The 15,856-nt window shown below is 41.9% G+C and overlaps 2 protein-coding genes across 6 annotated transcripts; one reads left to right on the top strand and one right to left on the bottom strand.

Moving 5' to 3' along the window:
• Window positions 1–662: 662 nt before the first annotated feature.
• On the bottom strand, window positions 663–15,778 carry LOC136430522 (kremen protein 2-like). Of its 5 annotated transcripts, XM_066421216.1 has the most exons (10): window positions 15,645–15,778; window positions 15,260–15,487; window positions 14,942–15,142; window positions 14,165–14,359; window positions 13,651–13,779; window positions 13,050–13,214; window positions 12,553–12,591; window positions 2,207–11,949; window positions 1,228–2,018; window positions 663–956 (listed from the first exon to the last, which is right to left on the bottom strand). In XM_066421216.1, exons 2-7 carry the CDS (start codon window positions 15,474–15,476, stop codon window positions 12,575–12,577), a joined length of 924 nt encoding a protein of 307 aa, XP_066277313.1. In that variant the 5' UTR covers window positions 15,477–15,487; window positions 15,645–15,778; the 3' UTR covers window positions 663–956; window positions 1,228–2,018; window positions 2,207–11,949; window positions 12,553–12,574. The 5 variants fall into 5 exon arrangements, with proteins under 5 accessions (XP_066277313.1, XP_066277312.1, XP_066277311.1 ...); XM_066421215.1 differs by having other exon boundaries at window positions 663–2,018; window positions 2,207–11,956; XM_066421214.1 differs by having other exon boundaries at window positions 663–2,018.
• Window positions 4,191–11,712, top strand: LOC136429410 (E3 ubiquitin-protein ligase TRIM32-like). Its single transcript, XM_066419242.1, has 5 exons — window positions 4,191–4,971; window positions 6,536–6,696; window positions 7,399–7,509; window positions 9,286–9,523; window positions 10,388–11,712. Exons 1-5 carry the CDS (start codon window positions 4,191–4,193, stop codon window positions 11,254–11,256), a joined length of 2,160 nt encoding a protein of 719 aa, XP_066275339.1. The 3' UTR covers window positions 11,257–11,712.
• Window positions 15,779–15,856: the final 78 nt, after the last annotated feature.

The following is a 15,856-nucleotide window of genomic DNA, read 5'->3' as shown; positions in this document are numbered from 1 at the left end:
GCTGTTTGTTTATCTTACAAGGAAAGGAACAGCTGCTGCACGGTTGATAGGAAGTCACGGAGGCCGTCCTTTGTTTTTGGAAGATGATTTCAAGTTGTTAATTCTGTATGTATTAAAGAATCAGACGTGTCGCTGTAAACTGTTTTGTCTTTATTAGAAGATTATTAACGTCTTCCCTGTGGCTTCCATTTTCTTGTTTCCCCCGTGTTCGCCCTGTATTCGGTAGGTCGTGAGTTCGATCACCAACCGAGTCATACAACATACTTTAAAAGTGGTATATACTGCTTTTTCTGCTTCTAACACTCATCTATGGGAAAGAGTGCCATGGCAATAGAATTTCACTGCTTATTTTGCAGTCAGTTTTATAAAACTACTATTACTAACTAACTTTTTTCCTTCCTTCCTTCCTTCCTTCCTTCCTTCCTTCCTTCCTTCCTTCCTTCCTTCCTTCCTTCCTTCCTTCCTTCCTTCCTTCCTTCCTTCCTTCCTTCCTTCCTTCCTTCCTTCCTTCCTTCCTTCCTTCCTTTCTCTCTTCCTTTCTCTCTTCCTTTCTCTCTTCCTTCCTTTCTCTCTTCCTTCCGTTATTCATTCACTGTATCAACCTGTCCCAGCAGTGTACACGTACTCTTAAGTCACTCATAGAATCAAACCATACCAAGCACTCGGTCTTGCACAAGTAAAGTTTATTATCACCAAAAAGTGAAATGGACATAAAAACCATAAATTAGCACAATTACCAGCCATTCATTTGACCGTTGTGACTTTTACGACTTTTCACAACAACAACAACAACAACAACAACAAGCATGCAAGTATTTCTGTCACTGCATGCAAGAAGATAGATGTTCTGAATCGAAAACCATCTCAACTTCGGTTTCGGACCTACTGGCGACGTTCAGAGACGCACGAACCCAATGTGGGGTTTCCCTGCTCCCTCATCATAGGTCACGTCTCTTCTAACACAAGGGAGAATAGAAATTAGGAAAAATAATTCTAAAAACAGCACAAATTGCGAAACACAACAATTGTACCGAAAATGATACAAGTACACTCAACTTGGATTTCAAACAAAAGACCGTAATCTGTATTCTCAATTCGGAAATGCTAACTCTCAGTAATAATATCAGCAGTTCAAGAAAACAAAATAAAGCTAAAGGAAGGTCAATGTATTGCGGTTATAGTAAATATCACTTGAAGTCATCGTTTAGATGGTGCAACTTGTCTTACTTTCCTCGTCATTTGCATTTAAGCGGATTTCTTCTGCTTGGACGGCGGTGGTGGGCCGAGCAAGGATGGATCTTTTGCTATCTCTTCCATCATCTTCTGCTGGACATAAGCAGTAGCTTCTTCCATGGACATCCCTTGGGCCATAGCTTCCATGAACAAATCCATGACCCAAGGAGGAGGGGCATCGTCGGATTTCTTCTGCTTGGACGGCGGTGGTGGGCCGAGCAAGGATGGATCTTTTGCTATCTCTTCCATCATCTTCTGCTGGACATAAGCAGTAGCTTCTTCCATGGACATCCCTTGGGCCATAGCTTCCATGAACAAATCCATGACCCAAGGAGGAGGGGCATCGTCGGATTTCTTCTGCTTGGACGGCGGTGGTGGGCCGAGCAAGGATGGATCTTTTGCTATCTCTTCCATCATCTTCTGCTGGACATAAGCAGTAGCTTCTTCCATGGACATCCCTTGGGCCATAGCTTCCATGAACAAATCCATGACCCAAGGAGGAGGGGCATCGTCGGATTTCTTCTGCTTGGACGGCGGTGGTGGGCCGAGCAAGGATGGATCTTTTGCTATCTCTTCCATCATCTTCTGCTGGACATAAGCAGTAGCTTCTTCCATGGACATCCCTTGGGCCATAGCTTCCATGAACAAATCCATGACCCATGGAGGGGGTGCATCGTCAGCCGGCGGCAGCGCAGGTGGCGGGCCACCATGCGGTGCGCCTTGGATGGAACTCGTGGCGACCACCAACAGGACCGCTGGAAGCAGCTTCAACACAAACATGATTTCTAAAAAAAAAACAGGAGATAAAAGATGAACATCCAAACCATTTATAAGCTAACTAGTATCAACGTGGAAACGTCATAAAAGTAGGGTTAGTAAGAAATACAAACTATTACAATACGTTCTAGATCTCGCCACTTGAATGCTATGAAACACACCAAGTAAACTACAGGCACGTTTGGTACATACTAACCTCCCTATAAGATGACGATCTCTCAAGTGTAAAGAAAAATATGCAACGGCGCCCTTTTATAGCAAGTTTAGCAGCCTTTGGATTCTCAGAAATAATTCCAGCATATAAATGAAAATACCAGATGTTTCAGAAATGATGTGGGGCATTTTGTTTTAATGACGACTACAACACGCACAATTTAAATTGGCATTTGGTTTCATTTCAAGCGAGAAAATTGGTCGTGAATTGCTCCATCGGAAGATGTCAATTTTCCAACAGTTGAAAATTGGGTTGCAATGGTTACGGCAAAGACTCGGGGCTTTATCACACAGTCTTTCTTTAGAATAGTTCTATATTATACAGTGCAGTCTATTCAACCTTTATCGATCTTGTATGATAATATTCGGTATTTTCAGTTTTGAATTTGCGTTTTTGATGAGGATTAGAAACGATTTTCAAAACCATTTTGTAAAAATGTAAAATACAAAAAAGAACTTTGGCCAAAGAACTGTATACTGCCGGTTCAGAAAATCAACACAGTTTCTACGATGTTATCATTAGAATAGACATCTTTCTTACAGGCGTTGCAGTACCTATTTATCTACATAGAAACATACTTTACCCGCTGTTAGAGACTAGGACAATGGGAGGGAAACGTTACCAAATTACACTTACCAGTAAATCTGCCAAAATTACAAGACGTGCGGGTAGAAAATAGCGGTTTAATATCAAGGCAGGTTAAGAATATGAAGCAAGCTCTCTGCTGCCATTCAGGTTATAAAGTCCTTGTGATGCCCCCATTTTCTCTCTGTACAGCTGTCATACAAATGCTGTGCGACGAGGACTGATTATGTCACTGTACAATGCCCACACTCGGAGAAGTAGTTAAAAATTTAGAAAAAAAATGTTCTCAGATTTGGTTACTAGCACAAATGTATACGTAGTCTCCAAGAAGTAGAACACTTGTACCACCTGTAGAATAAGGTCTAGCCATTACCCTATTCCGGTTATTGTAGGAGATTGAAATTTGACATGTATGATATTCTCTGCAGGTGACATGCATATGAAAGTTTATTTTCATTTCTGAGCTCTCAATGGTTTGTAGCTGCTAGTGAGGTGTGGAGAGTGATGATGGAGTCAGTTTGATTCAAAGCGGACATTAGGCCTCTGGAGTCGATGCAGCTGGACAACCATATAGTCAATGGGGGTAACGCCGCACCATGGCCAGTACTAGTTGTGCCGGGAGCAGCCAGCTGGGAGCAGCAGGGGCACATCCCGTCACGCTCGCCAGGCCTTTTGCAGGGAAGCTCAGTCCGCATCGATAGTCGTTGCGCTACTTTATATTCTCCAAGCGGAGGTTTCAATTGGGGGTGGGTGCTAGTAATGGCCGCAATTTTCAACAATATCCTCCCAAGCATGAGAAATTGCGACCATTACTAGCCCAATACACACACATCTAAACCTCAGCTTGGAGAATAGCGCTACTTCGTAGAGGCAAGAGGAGTTATGATGTAATGGAAATCAGAAATACTAATCAAAAGCAAAGGTTTAAAAGACCACCAGCACGTAGCTAGACTATCTCCCGTTTTGGTTGGGTGATTGGGCAGCACGCCGATAACAGGCGACCTCTTAGCTATATATAGGTTCCATATCCGCAGTTCAGAACATAGCGTTGCAGTTGAAGTGGGGTGTGGCCAACACGGTTTGTTGTGCAGAAGCAATCAACAAAATACACACAAAATGACGGAAAAGCATTAATCCAATTCAGTCCCCCGACACCGACAACAGACGACATTTTTCGGTTTCATATCCACAGATCAGAGCAAGGTTTTGCAATTGAACCGGAGTATACCCAGCACGTATTGTTGGGCAGATGCAATCAAGACAATACCTACAAAATGGCGGGAAAGTCTAATCCTTTTCAATCCGCGACTCTGCTAAAACAGTTTCTTCAGTAGCCAACTAAGCCAAATCGGCAAGTACACAAACGGAACAGAGGATTAGCATGCCCAACAGCCACGAGGAAAGTAACGATGACTGTCATGAAGGCAACCTGGCTGGGGCATCTGAGAACGGACAAACAGTCCACATCGGCTCTGGTGGAACATCAGACTGTGGTGAAGAAATCTGTCATGATGGTATGGGGGTTTGTGAGACAGGTTCAGAGGAGGCGAAAACAAAAACAGCGTCTAGCAACAGCGATGACGTCACAATCGCCTCGGCAAGGGGTGGTGACTTATCAGAAAAGAGCGTGCACACTTCAACCTTGGTAGGGGATAACAGCATCATCAGTCCTGACATCCGACAGCGTGGACTTTATCAAAATCCAATGTGCGAGCAGGACACACAAAACCCGAATCTTGTCTACACACAAAATTCCACTGGCCTGAATCCAATGTACCGACAAATTACACAGGACCCGAATAATCCTTTGCACGCGCCAAACACCTTCCAGACTAGTCCTGAGTACGCTCAAACCACCGGCAACCCTAATCAGATATACGAGCCATACGTGTACGATCGCCCTCAACCAGCCACCGGACTAGATAAAAATCATGAAAATCAGTGCGGCATTCAGCCATTTGCAGCTACACGGCAGGATGCTATCGTTGATGAGAGTGACAATAACATGCCCACAGCTGACGGGTCGGTTTTTGTCCAAGGTAACAGTGCGATACCAAATAGCCGCCATTCAACGAGTTCTCCAAATCAGATGAGAGCGCAAAACGATCTGATAGAAAATGAGATGTACTTGCCGAATGTGCGCCCACGACAAACAGCCTGTGGTAAGAATTGTTCACATTTATGCTAGCGTTGTTACTGATTTCGTATAGCATGCAAAGACATGATATTCTGTTTTATGTCATATCTGGGCCGCGAAAAAGTTAAATACGGGTGTTTCACATCGTGTGATGATTTTCCTTATGTCATGCTTGGGCCTGATACTGGTGTTCTGGACCGTGTGATAACTATCCGTATCACATGAGGTTCTAGAGTTGTATCCCACGGGCTTCCATAGAATATTTCGAATGCATTTCGAGCGCGCCGGTTGCGCCGGTTGCGCCGCCGTCGAAAATTCGAATACCGGATTCGGAGGTTGGAATCAATGTTGTTACAGTTTTTTGTTCGAGGACACAAAACTCCCTAAACTTCTGTCGCATTTCGCATTGAAATGTGTGTTTTCTCGGGTGGGTATGACATAAATAAAATACAACACGGTGTATTCCGCATCACCCTCGGCCGAATACGGTTGTCGGGCGATCCTATCCGCGGGCGGGCTGGGACCTCGGGTGATACGGAATACCCCGTGTTGTATTCTATATTTACCCTTGGGCCAGCAGAACTGCAGGAGCCGATTTCGTTTCAAACTTTGAAAGGGAATAACTCAAGAAGGGCTTGATTGATCGTCATGATATTAGGTATGTAGATAGCTTAGATGATGTTTGGCAAGATCGTATGCTTATTAAACAAATCAGGAACTACTTCGCATAATTAATGAGGAAAGTTTATAAATCCGCTGCATTCTATTATAGGACTCTCAAACATGTGACATGTGTAATGGAGAAAGAGAGGAATATTGATAGATGTCAATTATGCAAATGAATACCTAATTTGCATAGTTAATGTCAAAATACTATAACGCCATATTGGCAAATGATGTGGATTTAATTTGTGATGCAACGTGTCGGCCGTCTTGGGACCATCCAAGATATTGTAGCAGCAGGCAATGAGACTTTGATACATGTGAATATGTAATTTGTGTAGGGGATCATCTGTAGACATAAATTATGTTAATTTCAATTGCGTCATTATTTGGATGCTGCGAGCACAGTCAGTTTAGCTCAATAATATTTCTGTGTCATGAGTAAGTGGTTTCTAATTATCAACAGCACCAACGTCTAGCAATGAATTTAAACAGACCAATTTCCAATTAGGACCAATCCGAGTGGGTGCTTGTTTAGCCGGATTATTGGGGCAATAAACCAAATCTACCATTTTGAAACTGTTGTAAATTGTTGGAACATTTTCCAACAGTAAAAGAGATAGATTAGTTCAAACATGTTCAAACTTTCATTTTCAATTGTTTGAACAAGCTAAAACTATAATTGTGACTGAACTATTATTTCATTTGAAATAGTTATGACAGATGTCAGATGTCATCTGAACACCCTTGCGGTGACTTTGAATTGACTCTAGCTGAGAATCGGATTGCCTTTTTTCACTACATCCTTTTTTTCTGTTACCAGAATTGTTTCTGAGATGTAACAATATTGTTTTCATGCCAAAGCAACTGAAAAGCTCTCTCATGCATGTCTTTTTTGCTTTGAATGATTTTTTTAATGTTTCCAGCATTGTTATGGGGCACGTACCGACGGACCAGCGTTATTGTGACAATCGCTTTGATGGCGTTATTAGTCTTCTGTGCAACCTTTGCTGGATTATACTTCAGCACCCGCGTCCAGGATGCTGAAAAGGCAAGCTTTTGTATTTTGTTGAGTCACAGGCTCTATGTTCTTTTCTTTGATGGGGAGAAATGCATATTTATCTTGATAAGACTGGATGTATTCTCTACCGGACTCCTTTGGTTGCTGGAAGATAGTAAAAATCGGCCGAACGGCTAGACTAATCTGCCAGAACAATGAGCCGGCCATGGTGTGAAATTATGGGTGGACAACATGTAACTCTATGTAGATCCTCTTTGTTCTCCCTGTTTGGCAATTTTTCTTCAACAACGCAACGTAATTACAAAGAGTCTGGTAGAGACAAGAAATCTTATTCCACCCTGCTGATGAGAAGAATATTGCATATTCTTATAAACGTTGTCACCAGGTGTTTCACTGCGTATTCCCTTCTTGGATTATTTTTGTGTTGTAGCCTAACTTTAGAATGGTATTACGGCCTTTAAATAAACAGCATGCAGTGCAGTGCTTTCTCTAGCTAGTTAGCACTCAGTACTTTTGACAAAGATTATGGCACACTCCACTAACAGTGGACTATCCCCCTACAGTAGTGACCTGTGTTGCTCAAGGGCAACAGAAACGGAGATGGGCATCGCCCCTATACACTGAAAAGTATGGGAAGGAACTATTAGTTATGATCGATATGTACATGTATTGCGAGCTCCTGATTGGCCAATCACGCATGCACTGCTGGCTATATGATTATGTCCATGCGTGTCGACTTATTCACTTGATGTTGTTCTCAATCTACAGGTGACCACAATCATAGGAACTGCCCATGATAACTACGGTCCTGCTTACTTTGGTTGCTGCAGCACTAGCTTCGCTAGAAAAGAGATAGATGATCTTACGTCCGAGTTGACGGTGAGTTGCGTTTGAATTAACATTTCCATTTTTACCTTTTTACTTACTTCAACAACTTTTGACTTGAATTTAATTTATGTTCATTTACCACCTGCTTTCTTGAATTGAATCATTGTACCAGGTGTGTCCCTTTTTGTGTTTCCACTTTATTATGCTCATATTATTTTGTTACTCAGTACTGCTATCATTATGATTTATTTCTGATTATCATTATTTACTACTGTACCTCCTACATTTCTCAAGTTTATGTATTCTTATGTATGGTGTCTTATAAGCCCGTATGGGCTGGGCGACTTTTGTCGCAGGACACGGAAATAAACATTCATTCATTCATTTACCTTTGGCAGAACTGCTCTGGGTAACGCTGGTGTATGTGTCTGTCTGTCTGTATATCTGTGTGTGTGTGTGTTTGTATGTATGTATGTGTGTGTGTGTGTGTGCATGTGAGCGCGTGTGTGTGTGACCCTGCAGCTGTGTGTGTGTGTGAGCGTGTGTGTGTATGTGTTGATTCGGCTGAATTGCGGATTAGACAATGTTTAAAATTCATTTCTGTACAACATGGCAACATTATTACATAAACACATGGCAACATTATTATATAAAAGTCCGTGATACACAAACAATTGGTTTTGCATTGGCGAAATCTAAAATATACTTCTAGTATTTTTTTTTTACAAAATGAGCATACACTTTAAAAGCCTTAGTAATATATAAGAAGTTAAGCATTAAGAAGTAGAACAATGTAGGATATGGGAGAGTTCTTAAGTCTGTCTGTTCTACATTTGATAGGTCGATATTTGTCGCTGTTTCTAGTGGATCTATCGTGACAGTCCGATCCCTTTGGTGGCAGCATTGACGAACTATGTGCTTCTAACTGAGTTTCGAACTTCAGACACAGTTTCTGCCTGCGGTCTGAGAGCAATGGAAGGTTTAAGTCTTTCCTGGCTTGTTCATAGCTGGTAAACCGCCTTCCGAGTATTGTCCGAACTTCTCTCCTTTGAACTGCTTCGAGCTTGTCTGACTGTGCGCAGGTGAGCCCCGGATGCCAGACTGGCGCGCAGTATTCCAGTAGTGGTCGTACAAAGGATGTAAATATGGTGACAAGGTCTTCGGTGGGAAGGTTGAAATGTTTAAGTTTCCGCAAGAAGAACAGGCGTCCGTTAGCTTTCCCTACCATTCTGGTAACCTGTTCGTCTGTGAACACGATAGCTCGATAATGTCTGGGTGGATATTTGGTATGTGGGCAGGTCTTGTTGAAATGATACGATTTCGGTCTCCCTTGCGGCTTGTTATGGTACTGCAGCGGAAATAACCCCATTTTTGTAACTTTGGTTTGAAGATGGTGCAGTCATCAAAATAGATCTTAGGTTGACGAAGAAGTGACAGAAGTTTGGGTCCCTAACAGTTTTTTTTTTTAGCGGCGTAAGGGCGTTTTGTCGGAAGGTTTGATTCGGCATATATGCATAACTCGAGATGGCATGGACTGATTGGCATGAGTTTGGCTTGAAGCTAGCTTAGATGATGTTGCACACAATTAGACAGTAGTGATGTTAATAACTTCCAGAAGTTCTTTAGTTGTTTATTGTTTGTTGTAATTGTTTATGCATACCGGTCTTGTCACTTGTCAATTCTCAAATTCGGGGGCGCAGCAGAGTCCATTAAAATGTAATTCCCCAACATGGCGGTCAATATCTGCCCGCTTCATTGATATGGAAAGTGTGTGAGGACTCTCAATATCAAGGCAATAACAGGAACTCATTTGATATTCCATGGCAGGTAGGGACCACCGATCGCTTTGTCAGGAATGGGGAACCAACGTCAAACAGCTCACGAGATGTCACACTGCCATCAACCTTCAACAGCTCTGTCTCTACACCAATGCGAACCCCAGATTCTAAGTCGGCACCATCAAAACTGACCGCCCACCAAACGACGATGTTTTTTTATACGACCAAACGTACATCGAAAGTGAGCGCAAGAAGTGTTGTTGCACCGACATCATCCCCCGAAAAAGGTGCGTCATCTTTAGCGTCATTAGTTTAAGACATGTTAATCTTCAATCATGACTATTGAAAACCAAAATCACCGGAAATTTGGTATGGGCATTCCTCGTGCATATATGCAGGGACCAGTATATTATTTTTGGGAAACAGGCTTTCGATATGACGTGTTTATATGTTTTTGCTATTTTCAGCCGAAAAATAATGACTTGAGATCTGGTATGACAGTGCCTTCGACATAAATGTATGGTTATTTTCAATGTTACTGTGATGCACTCCTTAAAAAAATGTCTTCTTTGAGAGTTTTTGACCAAAAATGTTTATTTCAGGATCCTGGGTCATTACAAATAAGTAGGATGGTGCCTAAAGTATACGCGAATTACCTTTATTTTTGTTTCTTTCTATCATAATCCTATAACTGAATAGTGCCTCATGGTGATTATGATGATGCAGACATTTCTTGGCACGGGTTCCAATGGGATAATTGTTAAAGATCCATGTTAAAGTTTGGCTCATCAAAGCAAGAGGAGCATTCAGTGGCTATCATTTACAAGAGGAGCATTCAGTGGCTATTATTTACGACCATAATACAAACATTACTCACAAAATCACGCAATATTTCTTTCACATCACCCCAAATTTCATGAGAATAGAAAATAATGGATGTATTTTAACCATTCTGGGGGTTTGAAAATTGTTGGTAGATAATACAACAATATTATTGCTACCTAGTCCAATCGTGGTGCTAAATTGCTAATACAATCATTTTTCTTTAATTAAAAAGACTTGCTTCTGGAGTTGATGTGTTCCCCTTTAGTTAAAGTGAGCCCCATCAGTGCTTCACTATTTACATGATTTACTCTAATTTCTGATTACAGAAAGCTACACCGAAATTTTCAAGTCGGAAAAGATAATCATTGGTGGGGGGAAGGGATCAAGTCCCGGAAGATTCAATACTCCAAACGGAGTGGCCGTATCCAGTGATAATGAGATATATGTGGCTGATAGAGGTAATGATCGGGTCCAAGTCTTCAGCATGAGGGGCGTCTTCCTCCGCCTCTTCAAGACAGTGGTGCCTGGCACAAATGGACAATCTATGTATCCTTCAGATGTTGCCATTGACAGAAAGGGTTATTTGTGGGTCGCGGGTATCACTGAAGCGTCTTCTAAATGTGCTATGACTGCACACGTGGTTAAGTATAGTCGAGAAGGTTTAGGGAAAACCACATTCCGCCTACCACGTACATCCACTGTTGGACTCGTCGGTGTTCACGCAGGCATCGCTGTGGACGACCCCAATGACAGAATCATTGCGATTTTTGTCAATATTCACATCTTCATGTCAAACGGCTCGTTGATTCAAGTATATGAAAGACCCGGCTCACCTAAATTGTTGGGACATTACGTCACATCAGGTAATGAAGGACACGTCATTGTTTCGGCAGAGACCAGGAGATTTGTACAGGTGTACAATCGGGAGGGACATAGGGTGGTAAGGTTCAGGATTGGTACAGGTAAAGGGAATTACCCCCAAGGTATTTGCACGGATAGCTTGGGGAACATCATCGTGGCGAACTTGGATAAGAACAGAGTGGACATGTTCACAAGCCGTGGGGAGTTTGTCCGCACTGTCGCTCGTACGAAGCCCCCGAACGGCATTGCTATAGGACCGGATGGACAGTTGGTGGTTACCCATTTGGAGCGAGACATTATCACCATTTTTCCGCGTCAGACGGTATCATCGTAGCAACGCTTCAGAAATGTGCGACAGTCTAGTCTTTTCCCCAGCGCATAATGAATAGGATTGTTTCTGTTAATCCCCCCTCCCTGCGCCAAGCACAGGTCTACAAATCCACTGGCTAAAAAAAAGAGGGAAAAAGACATTATCGAATGTCAAAACTTTGACTCAAGAAAACATTCCCGATGAAAAGTTTTATTTGCCAATACTATTGGCGAACAATATTTCATGATGTATACATACATACTTAGCTTACCTAGCCTACCCTTACTAATAGTCTGTTAATTAGAAACAACAAGCAAAAGCAGACGTTACATTCATTCATTACAAGTACTGAAATACTTCTTGTATCATTGTGACATGCAGCCGAAAATGGCACAAGCAATGATGATGTCAGGCTTACATCATTTTAAAAAGTCATCCCCCAATGACTAGAATCATTATTATGATAAAAGAAGTTGTAAATACGATATATTAATTGTTATGTTATGCTATGTAGCGAACAGCAGTTAACATTATCTTTGTGATACGTATGGTACATCAGTATAATCTAAAAATACAAATTGGTATTATAAGTAGCATTATACACAACGATAAGACACTGTGAAATAGATATACTTTACATGCAAATATATATAAAGGTCTCCGACACTTGTGGGCGAACTGGGGCCATGTTGGGTTCTTCACAGCTCATGCGGTTAGCTGTCGTGTGTACACAAAAGGGTGTGAATTTTGACAAAATGTCATATAAAGTCTCATGTTATCACAGGGTTTTACGAGGGGTTAGTTGCATTATCAAATGAATGAATGGATGAATGAGCTTTATTGCATACCAGCTGTAGAGGGTACAAGGTATGGAAAACTGTAAAAACAACAACAATAACTCTCAGAGACTAATGTATATATGACAAAAACTAAGAATTTGTATGTGGGTATAGTAATATTGTTCAGAATTGATAAGCTGGTCTCATTTTAGAAATGCATTATGTATTGACCTGCATTGGTGGACACAGGAATTGGACTTAAACAGCAGATGAAAAATGTCGTTCTGTGTACAAGGTAACCCGGGATCGGTCTTAGCTACACTTTTGATGGTGTTTATCAAGTTTTTTCTTCCCTATAAGTAAGGCAAGACATTACAAAATAAATTCCAACTTCAACAGATTTATGATAAGGAGATACAAACTCTGAATTATATATCAGAAACCATTTTCAATACATAATTATTTGCATGATTGTATATATATATATGTATGTCATAGTTTACAAAGTTAAAGAGAAGAGTGTACAAATTGCAGAAGTCACCTTGAAAGTTCCTTTATCGGATTCACTTGGCAGAGCCGACTGTAAAGAAAGACATTTTAACAATATATGTGGGGTTGTTTTTGTTTTGTAAACATCAACGTATGATATGGTATTATCTGTATATATGGCACAATATAAAGTGATAATAAAAATCAGTGATAGGAGCCCAGTTATCCTTTTGGAATTCGTACTATTAAACTTGTCTGACGTTTATATATTCAATCAATTCACCTATATAACTACAATTGTTAATCAAGATTCTCCAGTATTTTTGCATGTAGAAAGTTCTCTCAAACCGGCACAGCGGAAGATCTGACAAGTTTTAAGGATTAAAAACGCACTGATTGTATTGATAGGTACAATATAAAATCGAGCAAGAGACTTCACATTCACATACTTACAAACAAACAAAGAAACAAAGAAACAGACCGACCGACCGACCGACCGTCCAAGCATCAACCATTTGCTTAATTATTATTTATGCAACTGAAAATTACCTTTAAAGACGGAGAGTTTCCAGGCGCCCCCACACATGGTGGTGATTGACGGGTCGTCACCCACACACGGTGTGTCACATGACTCATACAGGATCTCTTTCCCCTCCAGGTTGCGGGCGAAGTCTTCCTCGGTACCGCAGAAACATTCTTCATAATACTCCGTGCCTGTGATACAAATAGAAATTAGGTAATGAAAAGATATACTGCTTCTACGAGCACTTATTTTCAAAACAATGCAAGCAACTAAAAGAAACAAAAAGACTATAAGTTTAAACTCAACTCGGAGAGTTCTTTCACTATCTTGAAAAATATATGCATGGAGTTGAAGGCATTATAAATGCTGAATGAGAAATCAAAACAATGTACCCGTGATGCGTCCCTCGTACCTTTCGCTAAATATTGAAGAATACCTCCACACTTAGTTCTTAGGAATTCTTGAATTCTTCGTGCAGATACCAACTATACATCCACAGTTACGAAATATACATTTTTTTAAATAAATCATACATTCTATGAACTATACATTTTTATGAACCATCGTTTTCAAAAAGGCTTAAGTCATTTCGGATTCTAATAAGTAAGAACAACATTTGCCACTCACCAGCGTAAGCATAGCCCATCTCCCGGCAATAGTCGAGACAGATGTCGTTGGTGAGAGTGTTGCGGAAGATCTCTGGACCATGGGACATCATGCGCTCCTTACTGTCCGTGTAACATCCAAGATTGCGTACTGACAGACAGTAAAGAATGCTTTTAGAAATAAATGTAGTTATGTCCGGAAAAACAAACATTTGGAACTCTAAGAAGATACAAGCGTGTGTGAACTACGGTATGCGTATTGTATCATTTGACATTTATAATCTGAAGCTATGTACATTCCATCTGCCTTTCTGTTTTTGTTTGCATTTGTTTGTTTATTTGTTGCAGGTATGAGTAAAGTCGTTAGCCTGACGCCTGATAAACATAATGTTTGGTCTCCATGCAAACAGTAATAAAGAAACATTGTATTTTATAGAATGCAATTAATGATTCTATTCTTCCCTGTTGATGTTCGAAAAACAAAATAGCTTTATCATATAAATTTCGTTATGTTAAAAGATTGATGATAAAAGTACCTCCGTAATGGCCGTAGTCGATGCAGCCGGGGCAGTCGCAGTATTCAGGCGCGACGCCACACCAACCGTACGGCGAGCAGCAGGCGAAGACTCCGTTCGGATTGCACTCGGCTTCCTCGGCACCCTCGGCAGGGAAGCCCCAGCCGCAGCGATTGTCGTTCCGCCAAGTCAGCTCACCCTCAACGGCGTCCGTGCCTTATTATAGCAGAAATATCGTATTCTTAGCTGAATTAGATCCATTGCGAATACACACATGGTCCAAGATACTAAGAAGTAATCTACAAGAGGTACTGGTACAAGACTTTCACTCAAATGGAAATGAGTTCCTAGCTTCGGTTAGGGACGTTCTCCCAAGGGGATGTAGAGTCGGAGTCCCTTGTAATTGTATGAGGAGAACCACAGATCGAGCACGTGAAATAACCCCCCCCCCCCCCGCCCCCACACTTACAGAAAACAGCAGGGGTCCATCCTGGTGTGAGTGGATCATACCTTACAGTTCGGTCTTACGCAGCTTACGTACCGTACAAAACTGGTGTGTTACGCGTTTTACCGGTTATGCGAAACAAACAAGATAAACAATGTCACATATGATACGACTGGATGATTTGAAAGACCCTTACCGGTTGTATAATGCATACTTATTGTTAGTACAGCAGCTAACAGATCAACTATTGCAGAATTAAAAAGAAGACACAATATAACACTTCATGTACAGTACATTACACAGCGCATTCAAGCAGCAAAAGAAAAGTAGTGTAAGCTGCAGCTTGTATTAACTTCTGAAGGACGGACCGGTCCCGCTCCCCGGCTCCCTGTAGTCGGTACAGCCGGGACAGTCGCAGTGATCGGGGGTGATGCCGCACCAGCTGTACGGGGAGCAGCAGGGGTAGATACCGTCGGGGTCACATTCGGCAGGGTTACCGTCTTCAGCAGGGTAGTCCGGCCCGCACTGGTAGTCTTCGCGCCACTTCTTAGGAGCTATTCAAGAAAAGAAAAAATATTAAAGTATTAGTGTTCATTTTTCAGTTTCGTTCCGAATCTGGGCGGAGTTTGTAGAAAAAAAATAGATCGTCTGATAATTTTAAGTCATTCTACCCGCGCCTGGCTTCAGGCCCCCGCCTAGGCCTCCCAATAGCCCGAAAAGCCCCGCTAGGAAGCCGCTCAATTCGCCAAGTCCCTCCACCGGGATGCCTTCGTGGCCTCCGTGAGCTGCCGGCGCTTCTGGCGGCACCTCCACCAGCTCCTGTCCCCGAGCAGCCAGCATCAGCGCGAGCACCACCAGGGTGGCTACTTGGAAGGCAGTTCCTTTCATCGTCTCAGTTGCTTGAACGAAAAGAAGGACAATTATTTCACTAAATAGAAATACATTTCTTTTTTCGAAAGTTCTATGAAAATCTACCGAAATAGTATGAAGACGTTGAAATAAACTCAAGAGGTAAACGTAAGGCAGGTTAAAACGTCGACACACATATATACTCACCCTTTGCTTGCCGTTCAGCCCAAGACTTTGCGATGCCGTCCGTATCCTTTCTGCCCTACCGACCTTGTGCCACGTTGCGGGCTGATAATTACGTTACGCGGTGCATATCCTACACTCGGAAAATTGCCCCAGTATTCGGGTAACTGGCACCACACCCAGTCCTCTTGTTTAAAAAGATGCAAACACAGATAATGGGGTCCAGATTAAAGGAC

This window comes from Branchiostoma lanceolatum, chromosome 3, assembly GCF_035083965.1.
Source record: "Branchiostoma lanceolatum isolate klBraLanc5 chromosome 3, klBraLanc5.hap2, whole genome shotgun sequence".
Taxonomy (NCBI): domain Eukaryota; kingdom Metazoa; phylum Chordata; class Leptocardii; order Amphioxiformes; family Branchiostomatidae; genus Branchiostoma; species Branchiostoma lanceolatum.
Note: the sequence above shows the minus strand (reverse complement) of the source record. Positions and strands in the feature narration are given on the sequence as shown.